Here is a 26,877-nt window from a genome sequence, read left to right on the forward strand (position 1 = left end):
AGTTACAGAGAGGAACCGAGAACTTTGTACATTATCTAAGCTAATATATCAGTGATTCAGTAAGATATCTGATCAAATCTCGACCACAGGTACAAACCACAAATATAGATTTATCTTACGTGTCTTATACTTTGGCATGATGTCATACTGGGTTACGGATAAACAGATTAAAGACAGCTCAGACATCTTGGTAGTCAAAGGTCTCCTCCTGGTGGTAGGCCTATAAACTCGAAGCCCTTCTTTTAACTGACACACTGTCACATCTAAAAACCCCTTAAGTGTCAACAGCCATCTTATTTCATAAATGACAATTATGAAAAGACAAAAATGAGTCACGGAAACTATGTTCATGATTTCTTAGAAAGCTGCGTGAGAGGGGTTTTTCTTCTTCAAGGCCTAGGCCTACTTAAGTTTGGATTTGAAGTTGTATTTTCAATATAAAAAGTGAATAAAGATCATTCCATTTTATTCGACTGGCTATCTTACACCTTAAATCATGGGCTGGGGCACCAAATGGAACTATTTTACATCAAAGTCAAGAGTTTGAAAACTTGAAAACAGTTTGAGGCACTTTGCGTTTCATAAGAGGAACAGACCGTAATGTGTGGGTGCCTGCAGAGCAACATTAGCCACAGTTTATACTTGACATCAAACTTCTGCTCACACCTCTTAAAAAAAAACAAAGCAGTTATAGTCACACAATCAGACAAACAACCACAGAAGCGGACAAGTGTCAAAAAAACAGCGTGAAAAAAGTCACAAACGTTTTTGGAGAAGGCATCATTTTTCTTTTTTTAAATACAGGCATATGCCTGCATGCTTACAAAGAGACACGAACATTAATATCCTAACTTGATATAATTTTATTAACATTTTGAACAAATGTTCCTGTGAACAAATTAGTTTTAAAAGTAGGCTACATACAAGCATTGCATGCAATTTCTTAATTAGCCATAGCCTATCAAAAAACAGCATATGCACACAATTGCAGAAAAAAGCGACAGTGCAAATATATTTTATAGGTGTCTGGTTAAATGTAATAAAATCAATGTGCGTGCATGGATTTTTGAGATCGTTTTCGTTGTGAAAAAACTAAAAAATAATACACTGATGACGTGTTGAAAGTTGCCTGCGCACGCTGAGATCTCCACGATAAGTTCAGGGGAGATTTAATTAGTCGTTTATCTGTGGGATCTAACCAAGATCACAGTCTGCAGATGCAGCTTTCACACTTGCATGTTTCCTCAGCCACTCCGGATGGTTTTCACATGGCCTGGGTAAGGTCTCAAGAGAGATAGACAGGAAATATGTAAAAATATGAATCCTTAGAACAGTTTAGATGTCTACGCGACTTCTTACTGTAACGGCAACCTCAACCCCCCTCCCCTCCCAGTAGCCTACTGGCTTATAAACGAAGACATTTGAGACGAGTCGTACGAATAAAATGTTTCAGATGTTTAATCTCAAAAATAACTGAGGGTAAAGTAACTTATGTACAGCACAGAATGTGCAAACATGTATGGTTTCTGTACAAAGAAATGTACATGCAAAATTAACATCGAGTCAAAAACATTCAAACTGACATTATGTAAAAAACAGGGTGTCGCTACGTCCAGGTTTTTATGGTGTCTGTACATCTATACATTATGAGAAACTGACTTAAATAAAACATGAAAAGTCATACTAACATTACTGTCCCAGCATTTTTTTTTTTTTTTTTTTTTTTTACCTCCTTTTATATTCAGCAATAAAATAACTGCAAATAGGTTTTAGTGACAAGAGTTAACAGTTGCTATTTGGAGTAATTATTTATTCCACTGCAATTTGCCTCAAAACTTTAACCCACAATTTGGAGGCAATAAACTTGGTACTTTCTCCCTGTACAACAGATATAGTACACGGGAACAACTCATCTCATCGTATTTAAAACAAAGTGAAATGAAAACAAATAATAATTATTATTATCGTTTAGTCATGCAACCTTATATTAACAGACTACTGCTGCAATGAGCAGATATGGAAATAAAAAAATCCTAATAATCTGACCATATGAAGCACTACTAACTTAAATTCGATTAACAAAAACCGAACAAGACACAATAAATAAATCAACAATCAATACATGTAAACTCCTGCTCTAGGAGTCAGAATTGCATTCATAACTTATTGTTACAAATCATAACCACCAAACAGGGAGAAGAAGCATTTAGGTACATGAGGATTAACTTTGGTATAACGATGAAAAATAATGACATTCATAACAAAAGTGTGACAGACACAAATGATTTTCACCAATGAGGCTTAAGTTTACAACATAATACTGAACACAGAGAACTCAGCAAAAGAGCCACAGAAACATATCTCAACTCGCAGTGGCCGATACATGTCGATTTAACACGAATCATTATAAATAGCTGCAAAATGTAAAAGCCCAAACATTGCACATTTCGACAAATTACAAAGAGTGCACATTTGCTCTGCTTACTGGCACTTCCTGCCTTCTGCGGTTTCCAGCTTGTATTCTAACTGGTCAGTTGAAGGTCATGATCAGCCAATGAGAACGCATTTCAAACACAGCAAATAAACATGAATGAAGGCAGGTCCAGTTTATTTACAACATAAGGCTGATAGACAGATGCGAATCGAAATGAAAAGCTTATCTTTTACTCTCCTTGTCTGAAAGAGTTGCAGCTGTTAAAAGGCGTTTCATTTGTTATGATTGCTTTCCAAAATGACTGTATGCTTATCAAACATGAAACTTGAGATGAAACACGGTAATTTAACCGATTTTATTTCCCTTTAAATAAGCTTTTTTTTTTTCTCCAAAACGTTCAGGATAAAGATATCATCTTTACTGTGCTTCTTTACATGGTTTATGCAAAATGCAATCTTTCCTGAATGTAGCTATTCAAATTACAGTACTCCTCTGAAGCAACCAGACGGAAATACTGTCCGAACACAAGGCTAAACCTTTCTGGCTCAGGGAACAACCTTTAAAAAAAAAATCACGCTCCCTTCTTAAATCACTTTTTTCTTCTTCTTGTGAGTGTTGTTCAAACGAAGAGAGAGCTGAAATGAATTTTTGAACTGTGGGAAAGGGGACTTCAGAGATTTGTCAGCAGCAGTTACAGTAACAGAGACCCAGAACCATTTCAGAATGACTCTAAAACGAGGATGAGATTTCAGCATATTTCCCATTTATGCTCTATATTTTCAACAGACTTCCTCCATATCCCACTCAGATCTGCAGGAGAACATTACTATTGTATTCCCCCTCTACGTTTCTCTCAGGTCTGGCTGAGTAGGCGGCTACGCAGGAATGCTCGGAAACTGGCGACGGGTCGCAGGTCGTTCTGATGTTTCCTCCGCTCTATGAAAGAGATGAGTCTGGAAGTGTCGAGGCGAGTTGCGGCGGAGGCCACGTTGGGCTTCAGCCAGGGCTCCTCGCGTAGACAGACCTGCGCAGTGGGACGTCTGCAAGGCTCTCCTTGGAGTAAAACGCATAGGAAATCCCGCGCCGCCTGACTCACGCCGCGGAAGTATTCCTCCGGGAAGCTGAAGTCGAGGCGGCAGATGTTGAGGCAGGTCTCCTCAACGCTCTCGTCCAGGAACGGGGACGCCCCGCTGAGCATGACGTACGCCAGCACTCCCAGACTCCAGAGGTCAGAGGTCAGAGCCGCTGGCTCACCCAACACCAGCTCGGGGGACGAGAACTCTGGGCTGCCCAGCAGAGGGTGGATGTGAGGGATGTTGGAGAGATGTGCCGCGTCACCGAAGTCCGTCAGTTTGACTAGAGGCTGGGTTGACGTTTGCTCCAGTAATACGTTCTCTGGCTGGAAGACACATAAGAATGGGATAATGAGGACAAATGGATGCCTGACAGGGTCAAAACATAAGAATATAGCATATAGATTATACAGAACATTTGACTTTAGAATGATGCAATCGAGAGGTCAAAAATTCGACAGAGCAAAGTAGTCAAATATTTGACAAAATTGAATTATTCAATAGATATACAGTATAGGGTAAAATGACCCCTCACCTTTTTTTTCTTCCTTAACCATAACCATAGATGGCACACATATCTCAACACTAAATGCCTATGCTCTTAATTTTGTCATTTCATCTGAATATCAACATTTGTGAGATTTAGTCGGTCAAAATAGCTTTGTCTCTTGAATATAGTGATCTATGATCTTTTTTGGTCTATTTATTAAAGAGGGATTTGTTGCTTGTGTTATTATTTTAAAATTTAATTATTTTGTAATTCATAGGGTCTAAAACACTTTTAAATTTTTTTCCCCTCACTTTATTTATAGGGTTTTCTACATATTACAAAATTCCAAACATTTCAGAACATGGTTGTACATTTTAACATATGTAGAGAAAAAAAAAAGGGAGAGATCAGAAGACAAGCATTATTCAATAATTGAATGAATTATTTCAGACATTTTAGAATTTTATCAAGACCTAAAGGCTATTGGTTTGAAATCATTCTTGAATGCATAGTGATGCCATTATGACATATCATCAATTCAAATATGGGCAATTAAATATGTATATATTCATATTCCTGTATAGTCATACTGTAGAATAAATGTACCTTTCAGATTAATCTCTTTTACTGGGATTATCTTTGTCTGTCATCTGTTATTGAATTATTAACTAAATTGTCCATATACCATTACACACCCTAGTTTCTTAAAACCCTGTGTCTAATGCTTAAATTAATATTCACGGCATGGAAGAATTTATTTATGCTTCTCTTTTTTTTTTTTTTTTACTCTTAATGCATTTGTTTGTGTTTAGACTAATAGCTGTAACCAGGAAGAAGTTATTTGCATTTGAAATATGCTTGTTAAATGTTTTGTGTTTAAGTGATAAACTTTCCATTTAATTTGACATTTACATGCTAAATGTGTTTGTTCTGTAAGCACTTTACTGCATCCTGTTGACTCATCAAACTTCTTCTTCTATGCTTTCACTATTGCTTAAATTCCTCCCTGTTATTAATAGTCTTTATTATTTAAGACAATGTATGAAGCTTTTTATTGTTATCCCTTGTTATTAAGATGATGTCAGTGTAAAATAATTATAATTTAAGCACTGAATGTTCTTCAGGGCATTCAGTGCTTCACCCCCCCCCAACCCCTTCCCCAAATGATCTACACATTTGTAAAGAATAATTCAATGGGAAGGCCCACCTTCAAGTCAAGATGAGCAATCCTGCATGCGTGAAGGTAGTGTAAAGCTTCTAGAACATCCCGTAGGTAAAGAGACACCTTTTCTTCAGTCAAGTTCCCCCAGCTAACAATATAGTCCAGGAGACGACCTTGATCAGCGCTGACATGCAAAAAAGAGAAAATGTGTTTCAACAAAAAACTCACACTTTCCTAAATCAACCGACGGTATTATCATTAGCGTGTGAGAAGATTATATTGTTACAGATAAAGAAAAGAAGTCCACATACATCTCCAGGATGAGAACATAACTGGCTGGGGTCTCAAAGGTGTCCAGCAGGCCCACCAGATGCGGATGCTGAAGACACTGGAGGACGCCCAGCTCTTGAACCACCTGCTCTCGACGCATTAGCTTCTTGTTTACTAGCTTAGCGGCCACTGATAGCCTGCTTCCTCTCTGCTCACACCACTTAGTGACGGCAAACCTGCCTCTACAGATGGACGGGAGATAAATAAGTATGTTTTATTTTATATCTTCATTTAGCTAATCCAGTATGTGAGGATATTTGATTTGTACGGTACCTCCCCAGTTCCATGACTTCAGTGTAGAGGGACTCAAAGTTATCCTTCCAGAGGATACCGTCACAGGAAGTGCCTACGAAAAAACCAACACCGTCAGTGACTCTGCTGGTAACAGTTAAACGTTTTGTTTTTGAACATTGGGGACAGAAATCAACTGACCGATGACTCTGAGGTAGGCTGATGATGTCACTGAGCCCACGTCATTGGAGGCGATGCAGGTGTAGGTGCCACTGTCGTCCAGAGCGGCAGGTGAGATACGGAGGGTCACTTCCCCTGTCTCACTGAACAAAAAGTGAATAATTAGGACACAAAAATTAACTGCAAAACCAGCGTAGTTCTGTCTATTCAAAACATGCTTCTCTGGATTACTAGATTAGCGCTGGGCAACGAATAATCGCATCCATAATAAAAGTTTGTGTTTACATAATATATGTGTGTGTGCTGTGAATAATTATCTTGTATATATAAATACACACATATGTATGTATATATTTAATAAATATGTGCATGTATATACAACTGTATAATATATATTTATACATAATTTATATTATATATAAATATTTTATATATAAATAATACATTTTTAATAATTATATACATGCATATGTGTGTATTTATATAATTATACACAGTATACACTTTTTATTTTGGAAGCGATTGTTGATTATTGTACATTTTCACTTCTTATGTTTTTACATTACAACTTTGTTTTTTACGCTTTACTTTTTTTTAACCAAGCTTTTTTTGATAACCAATATAATTTTTTAATTAAAGGAATAGTTCCCCCAAAAATTCTAAGTATCCCATAATTTACTCACCCTCAAGCCATCCTAGGTGTATATGGCTTTCTTCTTTCAGCCAAACACAATCGGAGTTATATTAAATAATATCCTGGCTCTTAAGCTTTACAATGGGAGTGAATAGAGTAGGCATTGGAGTTGTATGAATTACTTTTATGATGAATGGATGCGCTTTATTGAGCTTCAAAAACTCCAATTGTGTTTGGCTGAAAGAAGAAAGTCATATAAACCTAGGAATGCTTGAGGGTGAGTAAATTAGGGGATGATTTTCATTTTTTGGTGAACTATTCCTTAAAGATTTGATATTTAGTGCACTTACATTTCGACAACATTTTAATTATAAAATTTAAAAATTGTAATCAGGAATTTTGCTCACAAAGGAAATAATCTACGTTTCAAGATAAGAGATTAATTTTGTTGGTAACACTTTACAATAAGGTTCAATAGTTAACATTAGTAACTACCTTTAATTAAAATGAACTACGAATGAACAATACTTCTACAGCATTTATTAATTTTAGTTGATGTTAATTTCAACATTTACTAATACATTATTAAAATCAAACACATTAACTAATGAACCTTATTGTAAAGCGTTACCATTTTGTCTAACCGACATCAATGACAAATCGTAAAAAATAAATAAAATATTTAAATAAAAATAAATTAAAAAAGTAAATGAACTTGTTTTTGTCCAAATTACCAAATGCAGTCAATGAACAACACGAAGACAACATCATGGAAATATTGAGCACGTACCGAGTTTCTTTCAGTAAACAGTTCAAATGAAAGTAGCAAAATGACTGTTCATCTCTCACAATACATTCCATCAGAAAACAAAGCAAAAGCGCCACCTGCAGTCTGTATAACAGCATGACACTGTGCACTGGTTTTACCTGTGTGTGAGTGTGTATCTTCCACCACTGCTGAGAGTGCTCTGGTCAGGCCCTCTCCAGCAGACCGAGGCTTTGGGCTGCCCACAGATCTTACAGCGGAGAGTAACACTGTCACCCCTGTCACACACCACCTCACACAGGGGGACCGTGAACTCTAGGGGAACTGCTGCCAGCAATTCAGAAACACACAGTCATATGGCTGTTTCATTATGACACATGAATAGATTCAATATATTCAGAGAGATTTCCAAGAACGAAAGAGCAATATTCTTACTTACCATCATAAATGTAGTTGGGATTCAAAAGCTGAAGAAAAAAAAAAAAGCAATAATGTAGTTTCATAATTATGTAAAATTTGTCAAAACCATGAAATTAATTACATAATAAATCATCAGACTGTTAAAGCAGTACCTTTACAGAAACCTTATTGGCGGGTCCATCTCTAGACTTGCGAAAGCCATTCTCTGGTTTGTTCTCTTTTCTGCCCTCTTTGTCTCTCTTTTCGGACTTTCGTCTGATGCGGAGAGCTGTGTGCCATGATGAAGACTTCCTGTATGACAAAAATAGCACTGTTCTTGTGACAACTAATTCAAAGTTAGACTATAAATATTAGACAACAAACAAGACGTCAATATCCTTTTAAAACTATGGTCTTTTCTAAGTGAGTCATAAGCGGATGTTTTTGCACTTTTGCACAGAATTTGTAGTAAATTAAAGGTCATCGTGAACTCAAAATGAACCTGTTTACATGCTTAATACACATTCTTTGTTTTATTGAGACCATTCATCAGTGCACATTACTCAAAAGCATCATCATTTTAATAAAAATAACTTGATCCTCTTTTATTTCCATTTCGAAGTGGAACTGACGATGCAGTGTAGAGTTTCACTTCTGAGGGAAGCGTGGTTACATAACCTAGACGTTTTAAAAATGTTACAATCAATTCCTTATGTATAAAATCAAGTCCCATTCAACATTTATGTTGAGTATCCTCTTAAATTTTGAAATGTATTATAGAAGGTTGATGGGTTTTGATGTTTTGTTGCAACATGACCCATTATTTTAAAATGTAACTGCTATAATATAATATAATATAATATAATATAATATAATATAATATAATATAATATAATATAATATAATATAATATAATATAATATAATATAATACTTTATATTAAGGTGACGTAGTTACACGTTACATGTACTTACTATAGTAATAACAGTAAATTATGCATAATTACAAGCAACTAACCCTAACCTTAACCCTAAAGTAAGTACATGTACTTAATTAATACGTTTTAATACATTTGTGTAATTAAACTGTAACAACTTCACATTAAAATAACGTGTAATATAATATAATATAATATAATATAATATAATATAATATAATATAATAGTAAGAAAGGCCATTTATTTGTATGGAAGTAAATGACAAGATATTTCTGATGCATTTACTAACTTCTCGAAAGAAATTTTTTTTTTACACTAAATATAAAGCAAATATCTATAGAAGCTTGTTTCCGCCACAGAATAAAAAATAAAAAAGGTAATTGCGACTTTTTTTCTCACAATTGCGAGTTCAGATCTCACAAGTTGCAATTCTGACTTGCGCGATATAAAGTCGCAATTGCGAGTCATAAAGTCAGAATTGCGTGAATTATCTTTTAAAATTATATTCTGTGGCTGAAACAAGCTTCCATAAATATCCATTAATGAATTCCTTAATCCCTGAATACCCTTATACCCTTATTGAATGAATATTATTATTATTGTTATTATACAAATTGCACTACACTCAAGCAGTTTAGTAACAATACGACAAAACGCTGTGAAGCTGAAGGTACCCTAAACCTAACCACAAAGATAGCTGTTTGGCAGATGTGAATTACTTTAGTATTTCTAGAATAAACAAAATAATTATTGCACCCATTTAATTAAATTTTTTAATTTTGCTTTTATCGCTTACATGCCAGTGATTACGCCTCCGTGTGCCAAGAGTATCACACATGGCTAAGGTTACCCCTGGTAAGCAAACATTACATTGCTGACATTGTGCATAACAAAAAAAGTCAAACCATATGGTGCTTCTTCATCCTAGATCTGACTACTTAGTCCATCTGTAATAAATAACAAATAATAACCAATCCTCACTTGAGGGTTCCGTCGGGATAGTCGGGAATGATGGTGGAGGTGTGACCCAAAACGTAACCGGGGATCCAGCCCTCAGCTGCTGGGCCTTGATCTGTCGAGGCACGGAAAACTAGAAACATGTTCTGCTGGTTAGAGGCCAATATCTGCACAACCTCTCCTTGATATACACTGATCTCATCCTCCTTTAGAGCCACATAGTCCTGGGTCACCAACATGGTCGACACACTGCTGCTGCTGCTGCTGCTTTCACTCTGAGAGCAGAAACATAAGCAAAACATCAGCATAACACCACACATTTGACATGATTTACATTTTATTCAATATGTTTGTATGTGAAATGTGTTGAAACATTTAGTAAGCTGGACATTTAAGAGAGCATGAATGAAGCAAGTGAGAGCAGTTCAAGGAAAATATTATTTATAAAGCAAAATCATTTTAGTTACAAGAACCTCTTTCGAGATACACTGGAGTCGTTCACACTGACAGTTCACACTTAAAATTGCTGCCCAGATGCTGTACTGTTGGTTACAATGTCTATGCTCCTACCGATAGTCGTTGGAACTTGGAACATGTTGAACTTTGTTGCATCGCCAACTATCTTTTTTGCTCATGTTGCTTCTAATCACCTACTCATTAAAAACGAATAACTTCTGGCCTCTTTGTTGCAGCAAATTACCAGAGGTGGACAGTAACAAAGTACATTTACTTGAGTACTGTACTTAAGTACACTTTTTGAGTATCTGTACTTTACTTGAGTATTATTTTTTCTGGAAACTTTTTACTTTAACTTCACTACATTTGAAAGACAAATATCGTACTTTTTACTCCACTACAAATCTGTCAAGGTCCTTGAGTAGAAAGTAACATCAGTCAGTGGATGATTTTGGTTGCAGGGGTTGCATTTTGGTTGGAAATGAAAGTTGGGTTGACGTCAGAACCCGACGTCAGATTGACGTTGGATATTGATTGAAAATAAAAGACAGGTTGACGTCAGAACCCGACTGATGTTGGTTTCTGATGTCAACCCGATTTTCATTTTCAACCACAATACAACGTCTGTCCAACGTTGGAGATCAATGTCAATCTGACATTGGATTCTGACATAAACCTGATTTTCATTTTCAACGTTGGGTTTGGTCTTCTAAATGCGACTTTTGTCACTTTTTTGGAGCACACTAGCTAACATATTCATACTAAAAGCCAAAAAACTTTAAATAGGGCAATATTTGAGGGAACAGCCATTTGGGTGTCCGAAACCATTGTGGACGTTATTGAGTGCACTTCAATCTTCAATCTTTCAATTCAATCTTACATTCAATCTCACATTCAATCCCACTACTGGAACTGTGTTCTAGAAATAAATGTGATATTGATATGAGGGTAGGCAGGCGTAGATTCAGAGGCATACGGTACTTTAAGTATTACATACAACAATGCAACAATAATAAAACAATGCATTGACATTTACTTTTTACTTTTGATACTTAAGTATTTTTAAAAACGAGTACTTCTGTACTTTTACTTAAGTAAAAATAGGTCTTTACAACTTTTACTTGTAACGGAGTAATATTTGACCAGTAGTATCTGTACTTTCACTCAAGTAAGGAAGTTGTGTACTTCGTCCACCTCTGCAAATTACCGTCAGTGTGATTACCCTTTAAGTTCTGTTGGTTAGGAGAGGAAATCTAACCCTTCAAGACAACATGAAATCAATATTGGAGTTTTGTGGCTTTTAGTCCATGTCTTTTAACTTCATGACCATCTATTTGCTAGTGGACTGCTAAAAGTTGACACAATATATTTGAACAGATAAACACATTTAAAGTACAATCTTTATCTTTCAGGAAACAGACAAAATACATGAATGACTCATACTGCACTTTGGGAGAACCCAGATTTTTTGTCCAATAAAATGTTTTTATAGAATTAGAATATCATTACCTCAAATACTGCCTGGTTCTGACTTGCAAGTAATAAATTACTGTTCATGACTGTGTAACCAAAGCCTATTTGCTATTTAAAAAAAAGAATAAACCCTTTGATATGTTCTTGTTTCAATAGGAAATAAGCCTGCAGGGGATTTTATGGGGATATTTTCAAAAAGCATTTCTGACAAAAAAGCAGTAAGCAGGTTAAAAAGGGAAAAAAAATGTGTTAGTAATTGTTAGTTGGCTGGTTTACGTGCTCCCAATGCTTGCATATTAGGTCTTCACGGGCTGTTAAGGAAAGAAAATCCTGCCAGTTCAAAGCAGATAGAATCAGCAGAGATAGTCAATGGATGCACAGAGTTTCTGAGAAACTCTTGAGAAGTTATCCTGTTTAACAGTGTACATTGTTAGTTGCACAGCACAGTCAAACCAGGCCAGTTAATATCCACAACAGCCTGTGAGAATCCTCTTTTAGGACCAGGCACAATTACACACCCCAGCGGGTTAGTATGAAGCTGGAGGTGGAGGTGAAGCAGGACTAGGCCTCACTGAAGCCAGGAGCTAGAGTTTGGCTCTTACCCCATTGCTGTGAGTGGAGTGCAGGGACTGCTCACTGGTGGAGGAGCAAGTACTGATGCGGTCCAACTCCTTACTGTGGGCTGAGTGCCTGCGAGTCTGACACTGGTTGCGACTTAACGTGTCACTCTGCTCTGTGTAAGAGCCAGGCCTGCCAGTGGGAGAAGCTGGCATCGAGACCCAAAAAGGGGAACCCTTCTGGGCTTTGATGCCTGGTGTGAAAGGTGTAAAGTTCTGAGGGTTCAAGGGGGAGAGAATGGGTGACGGGACTCTTAGACGAGGCTTCGTTAGGGTGAGAGACTGGGACGCAACTGGAGTTCTTGGAATAGGTGTCCCTGATTGGGCTTCCTCGCGTAGCTCCTTCAAGGGGCTCTCCAGGACCCGCATCCTAGGGACCTCACTGTTAAGGTCCTGGTCAGGAAGAGGGCACGTACCTGAAGTGCGGTCATCTGGGGTGGGGGCGTGGTGGTGCTGCACAGGCTGAGGGAGACGAGAGGAAGGTTGAGGGATTCGGGAAGCTCGGGATCGGGAGCCACAGCCGGGACCCATGGAAGAGCTGCTGCTACCCCCTGGAAGTCCACTGCTGCTGGGTCCTCCAAGACCGCTTGCTCCTACATGGTTCCGTTGGTATTCAATGGGTGAAGTCAGTGCTGAGTGGACAACAAGAGACAAGTTAGGTTAAATACTTTAACTCAATCATCTGAGACATTTTCATGTGTGAATGTTCTCAACAATGTTCTATCCTGTCCTATCCTGCTCCCAGAGGTCCACTATTCTACAGGGTGTAGCTCCAGTCCTATTTAAACACACCTGAAACAGCTAATCAATGTGTATTAGGGCAGTCTGGAGCTAAACTCTGCAGGACATTGGCACACCAGGAGCAGCATTGGATTCCCCTGGTCTAAAGCAACATATAGTAAACACATTACAGGAACAATCCCACAGGACCAACTTGAGGTTAAGATAGTTTGTGGGGCTAAACACCAACAACCTTTTGGTTTACAGATATTAAACCAATAACCTCCTTTGTTGGAAACTCTAAAATTGCATTACCATTGAGGAAGTTTCTCTGGTTTTCCAGGATGCTGCTGATCTGCTGGATCCAGGCCTGGGAAACCATCCGGTTGGAGGAATGGAGGACATAGTGTTCTGTACTGCCAGTTGATGACCTTGAGGTCAAAACAAACTTACAAGGGTCATTGTCAGGACTCTCCTCTAGACCCAACCAACTGACCTGCAGAGTCGAGAGAGAGATAGAGATAGATAACAGAAGAAGAATGAGATGAGTTGCTATGCTGTGTCTTGAGCACAGTGTTTTCAACAGCAGTGGTTCTGTCTACACACCTTTATGCTGTTCTTAAACAGATAACCTGGCATAGAGAAGCCCTTCTTTTTATCCAGAGGTTCACTGAAGATAACTATTTGCTCAAAGAGGAAGACGCGTCTCTCCTTCATGCGAGAAAGGAGACCACCGTCCTGGTCTGAGACCATAAAGGTGTCCTGGAGAATCAGTCGGCCCTGGGCTACAATTTTACCCTGAACACAAACATAAAATAAACAATGTTCAGTCCACAGAAAAGTTAAAACTCCCTAGCATGTGCAAACATACCACTAAAAAGTAAAAAACTGTAATAAAAAGTATTAAACGAAAATGAGACTCTTAGTAATCAATCCCAGGGTAAAGGCTTATTTACATTCAAGGTGTGGTCACATTTACCATTGTTTTTTGTTTTTTTGTGGCAAATTTTCACATGTGAAATCCAGTCATTTCAATAGGAATCAACATGATCTGGAATTTTGAGTGAGGGCACCATTTTTCCCTATACAGATTTCACAACAGGTTCAAGTTATTCATGTGGATTTTCCATGTTAACAAACAGAAAGCTGCTTTGTTTGAAAATTACTATTGTGTGAGCTCTGCTTCATACATCCCAACAACAGTATAAAAACTATTTACACACAAAATTTCTATGAAATGTGACCGTGCCTTAGGTAAAAAAAAATTGTATAATAAACATTCACAACATGACTCTCTATGCAGTCTATTTCAAAATAGTGTGTGATGCTCCCATGTTTTTTATTTGGAGGCAAGGTCAGTGTTTTAGTTGCTCGGAATGTGAATTTTGCCAGGCATCTAAACTCTTTCCAGGGAATGATGAAAATTCACTGCCATTCTTGGTTTGATTTGTTGCCTTTTAGCTGAATCAGGATTAAAGGAATTACTGCTAATTTATGTACATACAACTGTTAATGGCTGTGCTTTTAACTTCCCACCTACACGCTCATACTTTTTTTGTAAAAAAGGAAATTCATCTTACATCAAATCCTTGGAGGCGTCCAACATTCATCATGTCATTGCAGCGTTTAGGAACAACACACATCACCTCTACCGCTTTCTGTGAGAGAGCATACAGCAATGTTAACAACTACATTTTTCATTTTTCTGAAGAAAATATGACTGGTGCTTGCTTGTGTAAAATTTGCCAGTGTATTACTAAGGTGTAGTGGGTCGTTGCTAGGGTGTTGCTAGGTGGTTTTTAAAAGTTAAGCACAAACCCATGTCTTGACAAATACACTTACCTCTAATTCTACAGTGTCCAAACCAGCCTTTTTGGAGAACTTAAGAAAATCCTAAAATTATGCAATCAGAACACGGATGTCAGAATAAAACAAGAAAAATATCTTTTCTCAAAGATCATCCATGCTTCACATAAGCATGATGAGACTGTATGGGTCAGTAATACTAGAAAGAATGGCTACATTGCTTCTGCAATTTCCCTGCCTGACCTTCAGCAGAAGCTGGTATTTCATGATCCGCTGCACTGGTTTAATCAGTAGATCTGTGATCTGTAGCCTGTGGCCTAACCTCTGCTTTAAATCCTGATGAAGATACAAAGGAAAGATGAGTGTGGTTATGAGTCTGTCTCACTTTTCATGACTCATGTTTAAAATGTCAGGCAGGATGCAGACAGTGACTTGAGTCTTACCTCAAAATATGTGTCGATGTACTCTGAAACAATGTGCTCTGATTTGGGCTTGTTTTGGCAGTACACAATGTACATGTGGAGTCTTCGTTCCTGTGGTCAAAACAAAATTTCAGAGACAGAAGTCAGAATCATTACCATTAATCATCATACTAAATAAACTATTAGTAACTATAGAAACAACCTATACAGCAATGGAAACTAAAACAAAGAAAACAGGAACGCAACACAGGAAGTAAGAACATACAAACTGAGAGTACAGGAAATAAAACCAACACAGAACATGACAATCAGATTAGTTTATTTTCAGAATAAAAGAAAGCAGTTCATTTTATAAATGAACCACAAGTCGAGAGCTGTAGTTCGTGAAAGTTTGTGATGCTGTTTGCGAATGTTCATTTGAACTATAGTTTCATGAAACACAGAACCATTAAACTGCTGTATGTTGGTAACGATAGAAATTGCAACCATATATAGTTGGCTAACGATGGTTTTGGGAAACACCCCCCAAAATGACTCGCCTCGGCAACATTGAAGCTCAACCAGTTATGTAAGTTAGGGACGGGACTATCAGTTTAGCTGACCAATAGTAGATATACACACTTCACAGAACAGAAAATACACACTTCACCTTTGAATTTAACACAGATGCACCTTGCAATTGTAGTTGTCCTATTCGGGCGGGACTAGTTTTCCAGGGGGATGTAGAGAAATTTGTGTTTCACAGTACGTTGCGCCTTCTGATCCCCTCTGAATCTACCAAGTCTCACACAATCTTTTTCAAAATTCCAGAGCAAATTACCTACTGTTTTTCGGTAAACTCAACGGTCCTCTGAGAAATCTAATCCCGTCGGAATGCGAATGTCTGTGATTGCTGATATTGCATTATACTAATGCTTTTCCACCTGCATCTTTTGACCTACCTGAGCTACCGTTTGACAATATTAGTTTCAATATGGATGATCTCCAACGAAAAAAATAACATTACAAAATTAATAAATAGAGCCAAATCACAGAAACTTGCTAAGACTGCCAATTTTAATATCTGTGACAGGTAAGACTAAGATATTTATCTAGATTTCTCTCACTTTTGCAAATTTATTATAAACAGCCACTGCTATAAACTTGTGCAGTTTACTTAAATAGGGTTTTTATAATAAATTCAAATTATATCAACAAATAATAAATTAAAAGACATGTCATACGTGATGCACGCAAGCACAGCACATGATTTTCTGTAACGCCCGCATCTAGAATAAAACACCCCCACCTCTGTAATAAACATGGTGATGTTAATCCTGACCGAATCGTACATGAAATCACAGATGGCGAGTGATAACATTCAAACATTGTTTAGAAAACTAGTCCCGTCCGAATAGGGCTTTAGTAGGAGTGAAATCACATCATACCTGTCTGATAAACAGGGGTGCGAGCCTATCAGGGTCCTCCAAGCACTTCTCCAGTTCACTAAGAAATAAGCTACAAAGAGCAGAGGTTTACATTAACATTAATGCCAGAAAATTAAAGTAGGGTCTTAATATGGTATTTGAGAGGATGGAAGCTAAGTGCATCATTTTCACATACTCTTTATGCCAGTCATAAATCTGGTTAATGTTCCCAAAGACAATCTTATCTTTGCCCTTCATGTCGTCGGGTACACCCTCCTCCTTCATCCTGCTTATGTAGCCCTGCAGGTGCCAGAACACATGAGTACAGTTACCATGTAGACAGTGACAGATAAAACACATGATCACACTGAGCCATCATTCAGAATTAGCAGCAAATCTCATTTCCTTTCAGAGAGACACTCCGTGTCAAACAGGTCATGTGATCAATTCACAACAAGTTGTGTAAGCCCTCAATAGATACAGACTATTGAACAAACAGAACTTAACCCTGAAAGCAGCTGCCAATTGTTTTTACTTGAATTAATGTGTTCGGTTACAAGTGGTCACCATAGTGATCTCAGTACGGTGTTTGTTAAAAGAACTGAATATAATCCCACCTCCACGACTGCACCAAGGTCTCTCACGTAGTCCCTCTCTGTCTCGACCAATTCCAGCAGAACATAACTGGAAAAGAAAAGAACATTTCAATTTAAACCAAAATGGCAGGTGGAGTGAAAAAAACACATTTAGTACCTGTAAAAATATTTCTAAATATGAAATCTTATTAAAATGTACTCAATATTTGAGAGTGCTACGTATTTTTTGATGCTAATTATAGTACTCTACAGGAATCAATGCTGCCTATGCACCCTTTCACATGACATTTATAGCATTGACTATGAACAAGCTGTTCGCTGTCAGTCAGTAATGGTTTGTTAAAGCAGCGCGCTTTTATTGACTTGCGCAGTTTAATTCTCACGCTTTAATAGTATGTATAACTCCTACCTTAATATAACAAGCTGTGTTACTATGAGGAACGATTACCTCAAAATGTACATCTGTATGCAGGCACGAGGTACTTTTTCTGAATGAAACACATACATCTCTCTCACCTTTGCTCACGTGCCAGTGATTAACCCTCAGTGTACCATAGGCTGCCGACCCCTGCCTTAACCCACGCAGTTACCTTATATTACCCAGCAATTTCTAAGGTAAGTACACTGTAAGTACACGTAGTGCAACCTTGATTTTTAGTGCCAGTTTATCAGAAAGCTCTTCAACTCACTGTGCTTTATTCGCAAATGTTTTATGTGATTTTGTGCAAATAGTTAAACTTTGGATGGAAACATACTGTAGCTAATGTTCCTCAATGCATTGAACTCTATGGAATAAATCTTGAAGCTAGAGTAAACTCAACCCAATGTAAAGCATTATAATGTGATGCTCAAATTTCAGACTATAGCTTTGACCCAGTTTGCCACTGACCTTTTAAAGCAAACACAATAATTACAAGGCAATTCGCATGATATATCGTAATGTACAACCAATATTCGAAATTATCCTTATTGAACTAATTTACATTCAACAAGAGCATACCAATATAGTAAGGAGTCTTAAAACGAGTCCCTCATGTCTAAAGAGTTATTTTTACTTTCTATGATGTATCAAGTCGGCATGACTCTTTTCTGTCTTAAAATCGTTACCTCTTTCATCTTCTTTTGCTCTTTTTGCCATTTATTTAAGTACCAGTCCTGCTTTTTTAAAACTTCTATGCTACTGTCTGCAAAACTTTTCGTGCAGAGGTCAAAGTGTCATCATTTGTATTGAGAAATGAAGCCCTGATGTGATTCATATTCCAAGTCAGTCACTTACAAGGTTCCACGGAAGAGATTCGATTTCGGTGCTGCCTTAAGGCCCGTTTAACACCAAGAACAATAACTATAAAGAGGAAATATCTGAGGAAAATAAGAGAGGGACGCACTGTCGTCTCTTGAGAAAGCCAGTCTTGCGCTCGTCCATCTCATCGATGGGAGAGGAGGAAGACAGGAAGGAGTTATCCGATGGGATGCAGGAAGGACTACTGCCATCTCTTTTCTCAACAGGGAGAGAACTGGGCCTGTCCTCCAGACTCTGAGAGAGAAAAAAGAATTTAGTGGACAATATAAAAATATTCAATGTGAAATGATGGACTGTGATCTCCTACCATTTTGCTCTTGACGAGTTCCTCAATAGCGCTGACCAGTTCAGCTGCACTCGGTGTCTCTGAACTGCTGGGACGTCCAGATAGACGGGAGGTAGCCTATGTAAAAAAGAAAACAAGTGACAATATTTAGAATCTCACAAAGGTAGGACTATCATAAATGTTATGAATTAAAAAAAAAGAAGAAAAAAAAAGAAATTATCAAACAATTTTGGTCAGGTTGGGAAACAGCAAGACTACCACCTTAGGCTTGTTTCCACTGTTTCTTTTTTTTTTCTTTTCAAAAGGGATATACCGCTTACTCATCAACTGATTATTTATTGGTGGTTAACTAAGTAGTCTAATTTGCATGTTAAATGCCCTACCTGTCTTTTCCCCCATGAGGACTAATTTATTAAGTGGAGTGACTTCACTTTTGGGTTATAGTTACATAATTGACTAGACTTCAATATTCATTTATTATGTGAATCTGCAACGATGCTCACCATTGTAGTGTTCTGACACTGAAGGCGGAAACATTCCATTCCAAATATGGTAATGAGTGTGGTTTCTGGATTCGCCAGCCAATCAGGGGGCTGATTTCAGAGTGGTAGGGGCTAATATGGGGGGGACGGAAGTAGGAACTTTGGTTTGGAAGATTTGGGTTGTTTTGGGTAAAGAGTAAGTGCATACATGGCCCACCACATGTGATCGTACACACAAATACTCCATTAAAAAGCACATAAAGGTCACGGACAGAAGGGCTTTCACAGGTAATAACAATCAGAAGTCAGAATGCTACTGAATCTGTGCCTCAAGTTCTGGCAAAGCACAACTGAGGACGCGTGGAGTATTCAAACAAAGAAGGAAAATATGCAAGGATGAGGTAGAAAAGTAGAAAAAAGACTGAATAGAAGGAAAGAACAGGAGACGGCTGGAGGAGAGAAGACTACATAGAGAGATAAGGAAACTGAGACAAAACAGAGGCAGAACAGAAATCAACATAATGCTGGAGAACATTAAGAAACAAAGAGAAAACAGACAGCAGTTAGAGATGCCTGACAGAGACCTCACTGGTCTTCTTCTAAGCTATCATTACCATAGGTTAAAGTCAATATGAAATGGCATTTGCAACACATTCTACTTCGTAATCTGACAAATTTCAAAGCGAAATAGGAAATTAACCCTCAACCTCAAGTGCATCTCACTGTATCCCAGTAGTTTTTAAACTTTATCGGTTACACTTTATTTAAAGGTGTCTGTGTTACAGTGTAATTATACATCTAAGTACTGAGTAATAATAATTAACTACATGTACTAACTATAGTGTTAGGTTAGATTAGGGTGTGGTTTAGGTAGTCTTCATGTAATGCAGCACAATTTATAGTAATTACTATAGTAACTACATGTAATGTGTAACAAACTGCAAAATAAAGTGTTACCCTATTTGTTTTGCTATTACATGAATCTGCATTAAATTACTGCATTAACTATTTGTAAGATGTACAACAGTAGCCTATTCGGCTGTTAGTTAATACTGACCTATAGCTTGCACAGCCTTGGTCAAGTCAAGTCAAGTCAAGTCAACCTTATTTATATTGCACTTAATTCAATAAAGATTGTTTCAAAGAAGCCTTACAGTGATAACAGGAAAATATAATTTCGGTTGTAGGCCTACAGCAAAAAAAAATGTATTGTTCAGCTGAAGTAAGTTCAGTCAGATCATCAACTATTAAATTAGTTCATTTCATCTATAAAGCAGGTGGTCTGCATCGTCCAGCTCAGTTCAGTTCTCAACCAATAGTGTCTGTGCAGGCAAATCAATAATATTGTGGATTTGACTGCACTGACACTAGGTGACATCAGCCAAAACGCAATGTCCTATTGAATCTGGTGCGGTGGAGCAAGTTTCATTTACATTTCATTTTGATGCAAGGAATTTTTGGTTACACTTTATTTTAAGGTGTCATCGTTACAGTGTAATTATATATTTAAGTACTGAGTAATATTAAGCAACTACATGTACTTACTATAGTGTTAGGATTTGGTTTAGGGCCAGTTGCATGTAATTATGCATAATGTACTGTTACTACTATGGTAAGTACATGTAACATATGTAACAAGGACACTGTAAAATAAGGTGTTACCAAATATTTATATATATATATTATATATATATATATATATTTTTTTTTATTATTATTATTTTTTTAAACATGCACTGATGATGATAAGACCAAGAACGTGTTTTAAGTATGTAACAGAGCCAAATAAGATTTCATGTTGACTTTATGAAACGATTTACTTCGTTTAGTCCAAAATAGCAGGTTTCAAAAAAGTAATGTACTGTAATATCAAATCAAAATGGATTTCAAAACCCATCCATGTTGATTTGGCGACGCTTCAGCAGTTACCTTGTCCTCCTGGGAGTCCTGATGCAGAAGACTGTGCTGTTGGATGGCCATAGGGGGCGGCAGGGGAACCGAGTCTGGCCCTTCCTCTCCCTCCTCTTCTCCACAGCTCTGCATCCCTGAGGAGGAAGACTTAGACAGAGTGCCACTGCTCAAGCCCTCATTTCTCATCCTCTGTGAGGACAGAAGAGAGAGAAACAGAAAGAAAGAAATAAAGAGAGATAAACATTGTTAAGCAATGAAACAGCTCGGCAGCTGCGGCACATTTTTATACCAAAATATCACAAGGGGAAGCGCTGCACTGTATTTATAACTGCTCTACACTGGAAACCGCAAGACATAAATAACTCTTCAGTTACAAATCATACAGCGCAACACTTAAAAACACACAGTATGCTACATTTACTTCTGCCTTCATTGACGTTTCAAATGCATTTACCAGGATAGGAGTGGCAACTAACAAACTACCATAGACATTTACTTGTCTACAAACTGTTTTAACCATTTTCACTGTTGCAAACCTTTTTTTAAAAAGTAAACAATTGTATAGATAATTGAATATACCATTCAAAAGTGTGGGGTCTATAAGATTTAAATGTTTCTGAAAGTCTCTTACGCTTACCAAGCCTGCATTTATTTGATCAAAAATACAGTGGAATTTCATTACAATTTACTATTTTATTGTATTTTAAAATGTGATGGCAAAGCTAAATTTTTTAGCAGCCATTACTCCAGTCTTCAGTCACATGACCCTTAAAAATAATTTGAATATGCTGATTTGGTGCTTGATTAACATTTCTTATAATTATCACAATTGAAAATGATTGTGCTGCTTAATGTTTTTTTTTTTTTTTTTTGTGGAAATCCTAATACTTTCAATATCAAATGTACTGTAACTTTTGATTAATTCATTTATCCTTGCTGAATAAAAGTATTAATGTCTTAAATAAAAAAATATATATATATATTGCCGACCCCAAACTTTCGAATGATCCACATGAATGCATGCAAACAATTATATAATACATTGATACACAATTCAATGCAGATTTTTTGTTTAACTGATTTGCTCATCAAGCTAATACACTTGACAAAAGTAAAAGGTTTGTGTGGTCACCAACTATTGGTTTTCTGGTCACCAACCTCCTCTATGGTCTCATCTTGTGGTGTGGCGGCACTGTCATCTGAGTCTTTCTGTGAGCCGGGGTCTGCGTTCTTGCGAACATCTCGACTCTTCTTGTGCTTGTGTGCGAGTTTCTTTACGTGGCCGTCTGCTTTGCCACTGCTGAGTCGTCTGACGGGACTGGTCAGCCACTTGCGCAGAGTATTTCCGGGCCGTCTGGGTCCAGGAGAGCTCTGCAAATGACCCGGCTGCAGCGTGGCACTGCCCGAAAGTCCTCCTTCATTACTGGACACTGAGAGCGTGTCTTTAAAGAGAGAGAGAGAGAGAGAGAGAGAAAGAGAGAGAGAGAGAGAGAGAGAGAGAGAGTGGTGGTGTTTACATGTCTTGCTGGGTCTAGTCAGTGTTTATGTTTTACTAAACTGCTGAAAAAACTTGAATCACAACTAACATGAGGTTATAGCTGTGTAGTCATAAAATGATGAATCTATAATGGCACAGTATAACATATTATTAGTATAATAATAGTATGCTCTTAAATTGTTTACATAATTTACAAAACAATCTGCATGTAAATAAACATATGATACAGACATGCAGCACATGTATGAATGGGCAAAAATATTTGGATACTTTTGGACACTTTTACATTTTAATTGTGACTTTTGTCACAAATAAAATGTCTAAATGACATAATTAAATCAAGTGGCATCACCAACACAAATGATGGCCTTTTCTCAAAATTAACTACTTATTTTTGCATGGCAAGGATATTTTTTAGTAGAAGTCAGTGATATAATCTCAAAAAAATTAAAAAATAAAAATTAAAAAATAAATAAAAACAAGTTATGTTTCCAAATTCTTTATCAATAGGCTACATCAAAGATGCTTTTAGAATTTAAAACCTAACTTTCTTTTTGTGAAATTTAGCTTGAAAAAGCATGCTTTCTGTATTTATTTATTTTAAATACATGCCATTTATTTTGTTGTATAACACAAAGGCATTCGAATATATTTTTATATGTGGTTTCAATTGTCTACATAACTACATATAACTAATAAACAAATATAATTAATACACTTAATAACTAAAATGATATCAAGTATATTTGATCAGTTGTTAATTATTCTGGGGTTTACTGAGGTCTAAGAGTGTGAGTGTTTTTTTTTTTTCACCACAAGGTGATGAAAATCATAGCTCTACTTTTCACTTCCGAGGGGTTTCTGTTTTCAGCCCTCTTCAAAACTGAAACTGCAGAACCCTCTTAAAAGACCTTGCTCTGCTCCACAGAGAGTACCCTTACATAAAGCTTGCATAAGATATTCTTTTCAAGTCTACTGATGTGCAGAAGAAACACATTCAAGGCCTCTGATGAATTGTCTTCAGGGGAGGAGTGGAAAAATCAAGAGCTGACAAATACAACTTTTATTGACTGTCACTATAAAAATGCATGTACAGTCTATAACTATCAACTGACTCGGGATGAATAACGACACTATTTCCTTCTGTAGAGCTGCTTATAGCTGAATTGAACTTGTTTCATAACCGATGAACTTGACAGTTACTGAACTGAATCAACACTGAACTGACTTTGTAGAGCTGCTTTTTAGCACTTTGTAGCACTTTAGTTTTACATTTGATGAAATTTGCATCATTGACTATGTTCCTGTTTATTGCTGTGAATCTGCTTTGAAACAATCTGTATTGTATAAAGTGCTATATAAATAAAGACGACCTAACTTGACTCTCCTATGCTGTATATATGAAATCTCAGCTGTCAGCAGTTTGTCCCCTCATTGGGGACAGTATATTATAGCTGTGCCTAGTCTGACCCCTCTGTCATAGTTCGCACTTTGTGTATTTATATACACACACACATAGCCACACCCGGTAAACAAAGTCCAAAATCGTTCAATTCTGAGTGATGAACACTTCTATATCAGCAATGAGTACTTCTTCCCTGAATTCATATTGCTATTGATGTCGGCATATGAATCATTGTGAACCAATTAATTGTAATGTCTTGTTCACTGATTCACAAAGGTTTTGAATAAAGGCTCATTGTGGCTCATGGCCAATAACTGTCCAATTAGACGAGTACCGTCTGACTGACATGTAAAGTGACCAATCACAGTTAGTTCTTTTTTTTTGCACCGGTTTTTGGGCGGGTTTATCTAAAACAGATAATATCTGAGTAACAGACAGATGTGGACAATTTAGCGAGTGCGTTTTTGTTACCGTCTTAATTTATAATCTTCACAGCAGGATGTAAACCTTAAATAAGTCAGTTTAACACACAGTGAATAAGAAGAAGATCAGATGAAGATGAATTCAAACAATAAACCCAAACAATAACTGTCAATCAAGGCAGAGAAACGATGAACTTAAATACATACTGATAACGAACTAAAAGACTAACAGGTGTGATGATCAGATGAATTGCAATACTATCTAATGATTTCGGGAAACAAAGACAAAAGGAAATAATGAGAAGCAAACTAAAAGTCTATGATAATGAAACTAAACGAGCAAATGACTGAATATCCATGACAACAGCATAATTTAATACAATTTTCCTATATGATGTTCCTAGATATATCAGTTGTGGATTGTGGTGTGTTTTTTTCCTGTTCTGTTATAAATTCATTCCTCCTGAAATGTGTCGTTAAATTCACACCTGAACAATCCGAGCCTTCAGTGCCACAGAAATGAGCCCTGTGTCGCCTGTAAAGGACACAACCAGTCTCCTCATAGGAACCTTACAGTGATTTGTACATTATTCAAAAATATAAATCATATATAAACATTAAACACTGAAATCTTTAAGAAAACTTCTTGAAAAACTATTTTTAAAGAAACATTCCGTCCCAACTGAGGTGACGTTCATAAATTAGGAATGATTGAGGTGTGACAGATTGATGCTTTCTCATACTTTGAGCCTCTCACTTCATAGACTGATGGGTAATATTTAGAAAGATCTAGTCTGTTTCTCTGAGAGCCTCTTGTTTCCGGATAAATAAAAAAGACTGACTCAAAAACACATGCACAGGTTCCACAATGTTTTTCTGCATATGCCTGACAATCTTTATTAGACAAACCTGTATGAATGTCTTTCTTCTGCTAAACACACACAACAAATAATCATACTATGGGTCCCATCAACTGTTTGGTTACCCATATTATTTTTTGTGTTTAGTAGAAGAAATAAATTCATACAGGTTTGGAACAACTTGATGGTGTGTAAATGATGACACAATTTTCATTTTTGGGTGAACTGTTCAAGCAGAGCAATTTTCATTATCTATCCCTTTAATAAAGAACTGTTCAAGCAGAGCCCTGACCTAGAGCCCGTAAACACCAACATACTGTAACATCTAAATCAAACAGCCTATAAACAAAAGCCAAATATAAGCACCATCATGAATTTCTATTCCTATGATATTCGGGCCAATGACAAATGACAGTGTCCAAGATTTAAAAAAAAAGAAGAAGGAAAAATCAAGTTTAAAATCATTATTGAAACCATGTTGGTTTCATATGGTTTAAAAAAGAAACAAAAACGTCTATACTATTTTCATGAAAAGTTCAATTTTGAATGTAATCATTAAGTAAAAAGTAATAACCCATTGAGTACATTTGAGCATATACAACGTGGCAATTATCCCGATAAAGACCCGAGGTATGAATCATGAATCAAAAATCATGAATTATTCAGTCATAAAAATGATAAAATCATAAAAGTCATAAAAAAGGTCAAATAAAAAGTCTTATTGTTCTTTTACCTGCATAGTCAAACCATGACTTAGATTTTTCAAATAATAATAATTTTGTAAAATTAAGATTTTATGATAAACTACTGTGATTCTTTTAATAATTTAATAATAACTTTCCTCATTATGAAAACAGGACAGTTTGATCACTCAGATATTTTTGAAATTATGCCTCCAAAAATGTCAAGATTAATTTCAAGTCAAAAAATAAAAACATCATAGAAGAGTTTTCCCACCATTCATTCATTGCATTTTAACGCAAAAAAAAGTATTGCCATTGACCTATTTACTTTGGATCTGCAAACATTAAAGCAGACAGTCAGAGACAACTTTTAAAAGCTGATCGGACCCTCTAAATCAACAGTGTAAACGGTGTAAAATTTCCACTGAAGTGACATTGTCACCAAACTAAGAAGAAGAATATGTGAATTAATTAACTAATGTGAATTAATATGAAGAACATTCTATAGACACAGGAACATCTATAGAAGACTTATATAACAGAGAAAGTCCAGCTAAATAAATCAACGACCAAGCTTTGTCCTTATCAGATGCTGAGTAATACATTATTGACCAATAAATTCACTTTAAATCACATCTAATTTGAATTGAATAAAAACAGGCAAAAATAAAAAGGACTATTTCTTCATGTAGTTTCTGTACCAATCACCTATTGTGATCCTTAAAATAAACCTGCATATCAACATACCCTACGCTTAACTTATTAAATAAGTTCTTCTTGAATAAACAAGCTGCATTATATTAAGCTGTGTTACGATGACTGCATTCAGTTCTGACAGCGTTGTTGTCCTGTGAGGAACGTACCCAAATCCAGCAGCCAATACTTGCAGTTCTCTGAGCGTCCTGAAGCTGAACCCATGTGACAGAGTGACCTGACTGAT

At 36.7% G+C, this 26,877-nt stretch overlaps 1 protein-coding gene across 5 annotated transcripts in view; it reads right to left on the reverse strand.

Annotated features, from left to right (window-relative positions):
* Positions 1-1,434: 1,434 nt before the first annotated feature.
* The window catches only part of triob (trio Rho guanine nucleotide exchange factor b), a 153,504-nt gene continuing 128,061 nt past the window's right edge, over positions 1,435-26,877 (reverse strand). For 2 of the 5 annotated variants that reach the window (XM_084088832.1, XM_084088831.1), the window contains exons 36-58: positions 22,228-22,511; positions 21,088-21,258; positions 18,698-18,793; positions 18,476-18,624; positions 17,112-17,178; positions 16,691-16,794; positions 16,516-16,585; positions 15,110-15,199; positions 14,910-15,002; positions 14,703-14,753; positions 14,441-14,518; positions 13,467-13,658; positions 13,176-13,356; positions 12,126-12,772; positions 9,619-9,869; positions 7,873-8,011; positions 7,740-7,767; positions 7,462-7,624; positions 5,922-6,043; positions 5,763-5,835; positions 5,471-5,671; positions 5,205-5,343; positions 1,435-3,833 (exon numbers count right to left, since the gene is read on the reverse strand). In XM_084088832.1, the coding sequence (XP_083944958.1) occupies positions 3,288-3,833; positions 5,205-5,343; positions 5,471-5,671; positions 5,763-5,835; positions 5,922-6,043; positions 7,462-7,624; positions 7,740-7,767; positions 7,873-8,011; positions 9,619-9,869; positions 12,126-12,772; positions 13,176-13,356; positions 13,467-13,658; positions 14,441-14,518; positions 14,703-14,753; positions 14,910-15,002; positions 15,110-15,199; positions 16,516-16,585; positions 16,691-16,794; positions 17,112-17,178; positions 18,476-18,624; positions 18,698-18,793; positions 21,088-21,258; positions 22,228-22,511 (3,935 nt within the window). In that variant the 3' untranslated portion in view covers positions 1,435-3,287. Of the gene's footprint in view, positions 3,834-5,204; positions 5,344-5,470; positions 5,672-5,762; positions 5,836-5,921; positions 6,044-7,461; positions 7,628-7,739; positions 7,768-7,872; positions 8,012-9,618; positions 9,870-12,125; positions 12,773-13,175; positions 13,357-13,466; positions 13,659-14,440; positions 14,519-14,702; positions 14,754-14,909; positions 15,003-15,109; positions 15,200-16,515; positions 16,586-16,690; positions 16,795-17,111; positions 17,179-18,475; positions 18,625-18,697; positions 18,794-21,087; positions 21,259-22,227; positions 22,512-26,877 lie in introns of those variants that run through there. The other 3 variants (XM_084088830.1, XM_084088829.1, XM_084088833.1) reach the window with 2 other exon arrangements.

This window comes from Abramis brama (genome assembly GCF_963993115.1).
Source record: "Abramis brama genome assembly, chromosome: 17".
Classification (NCBI taxonomy): Eukaryota; Metazoa; Chordata; class Actinopteri; order Cypriniformes; family Leuciscidae; genus Abramis; species Abramis brama.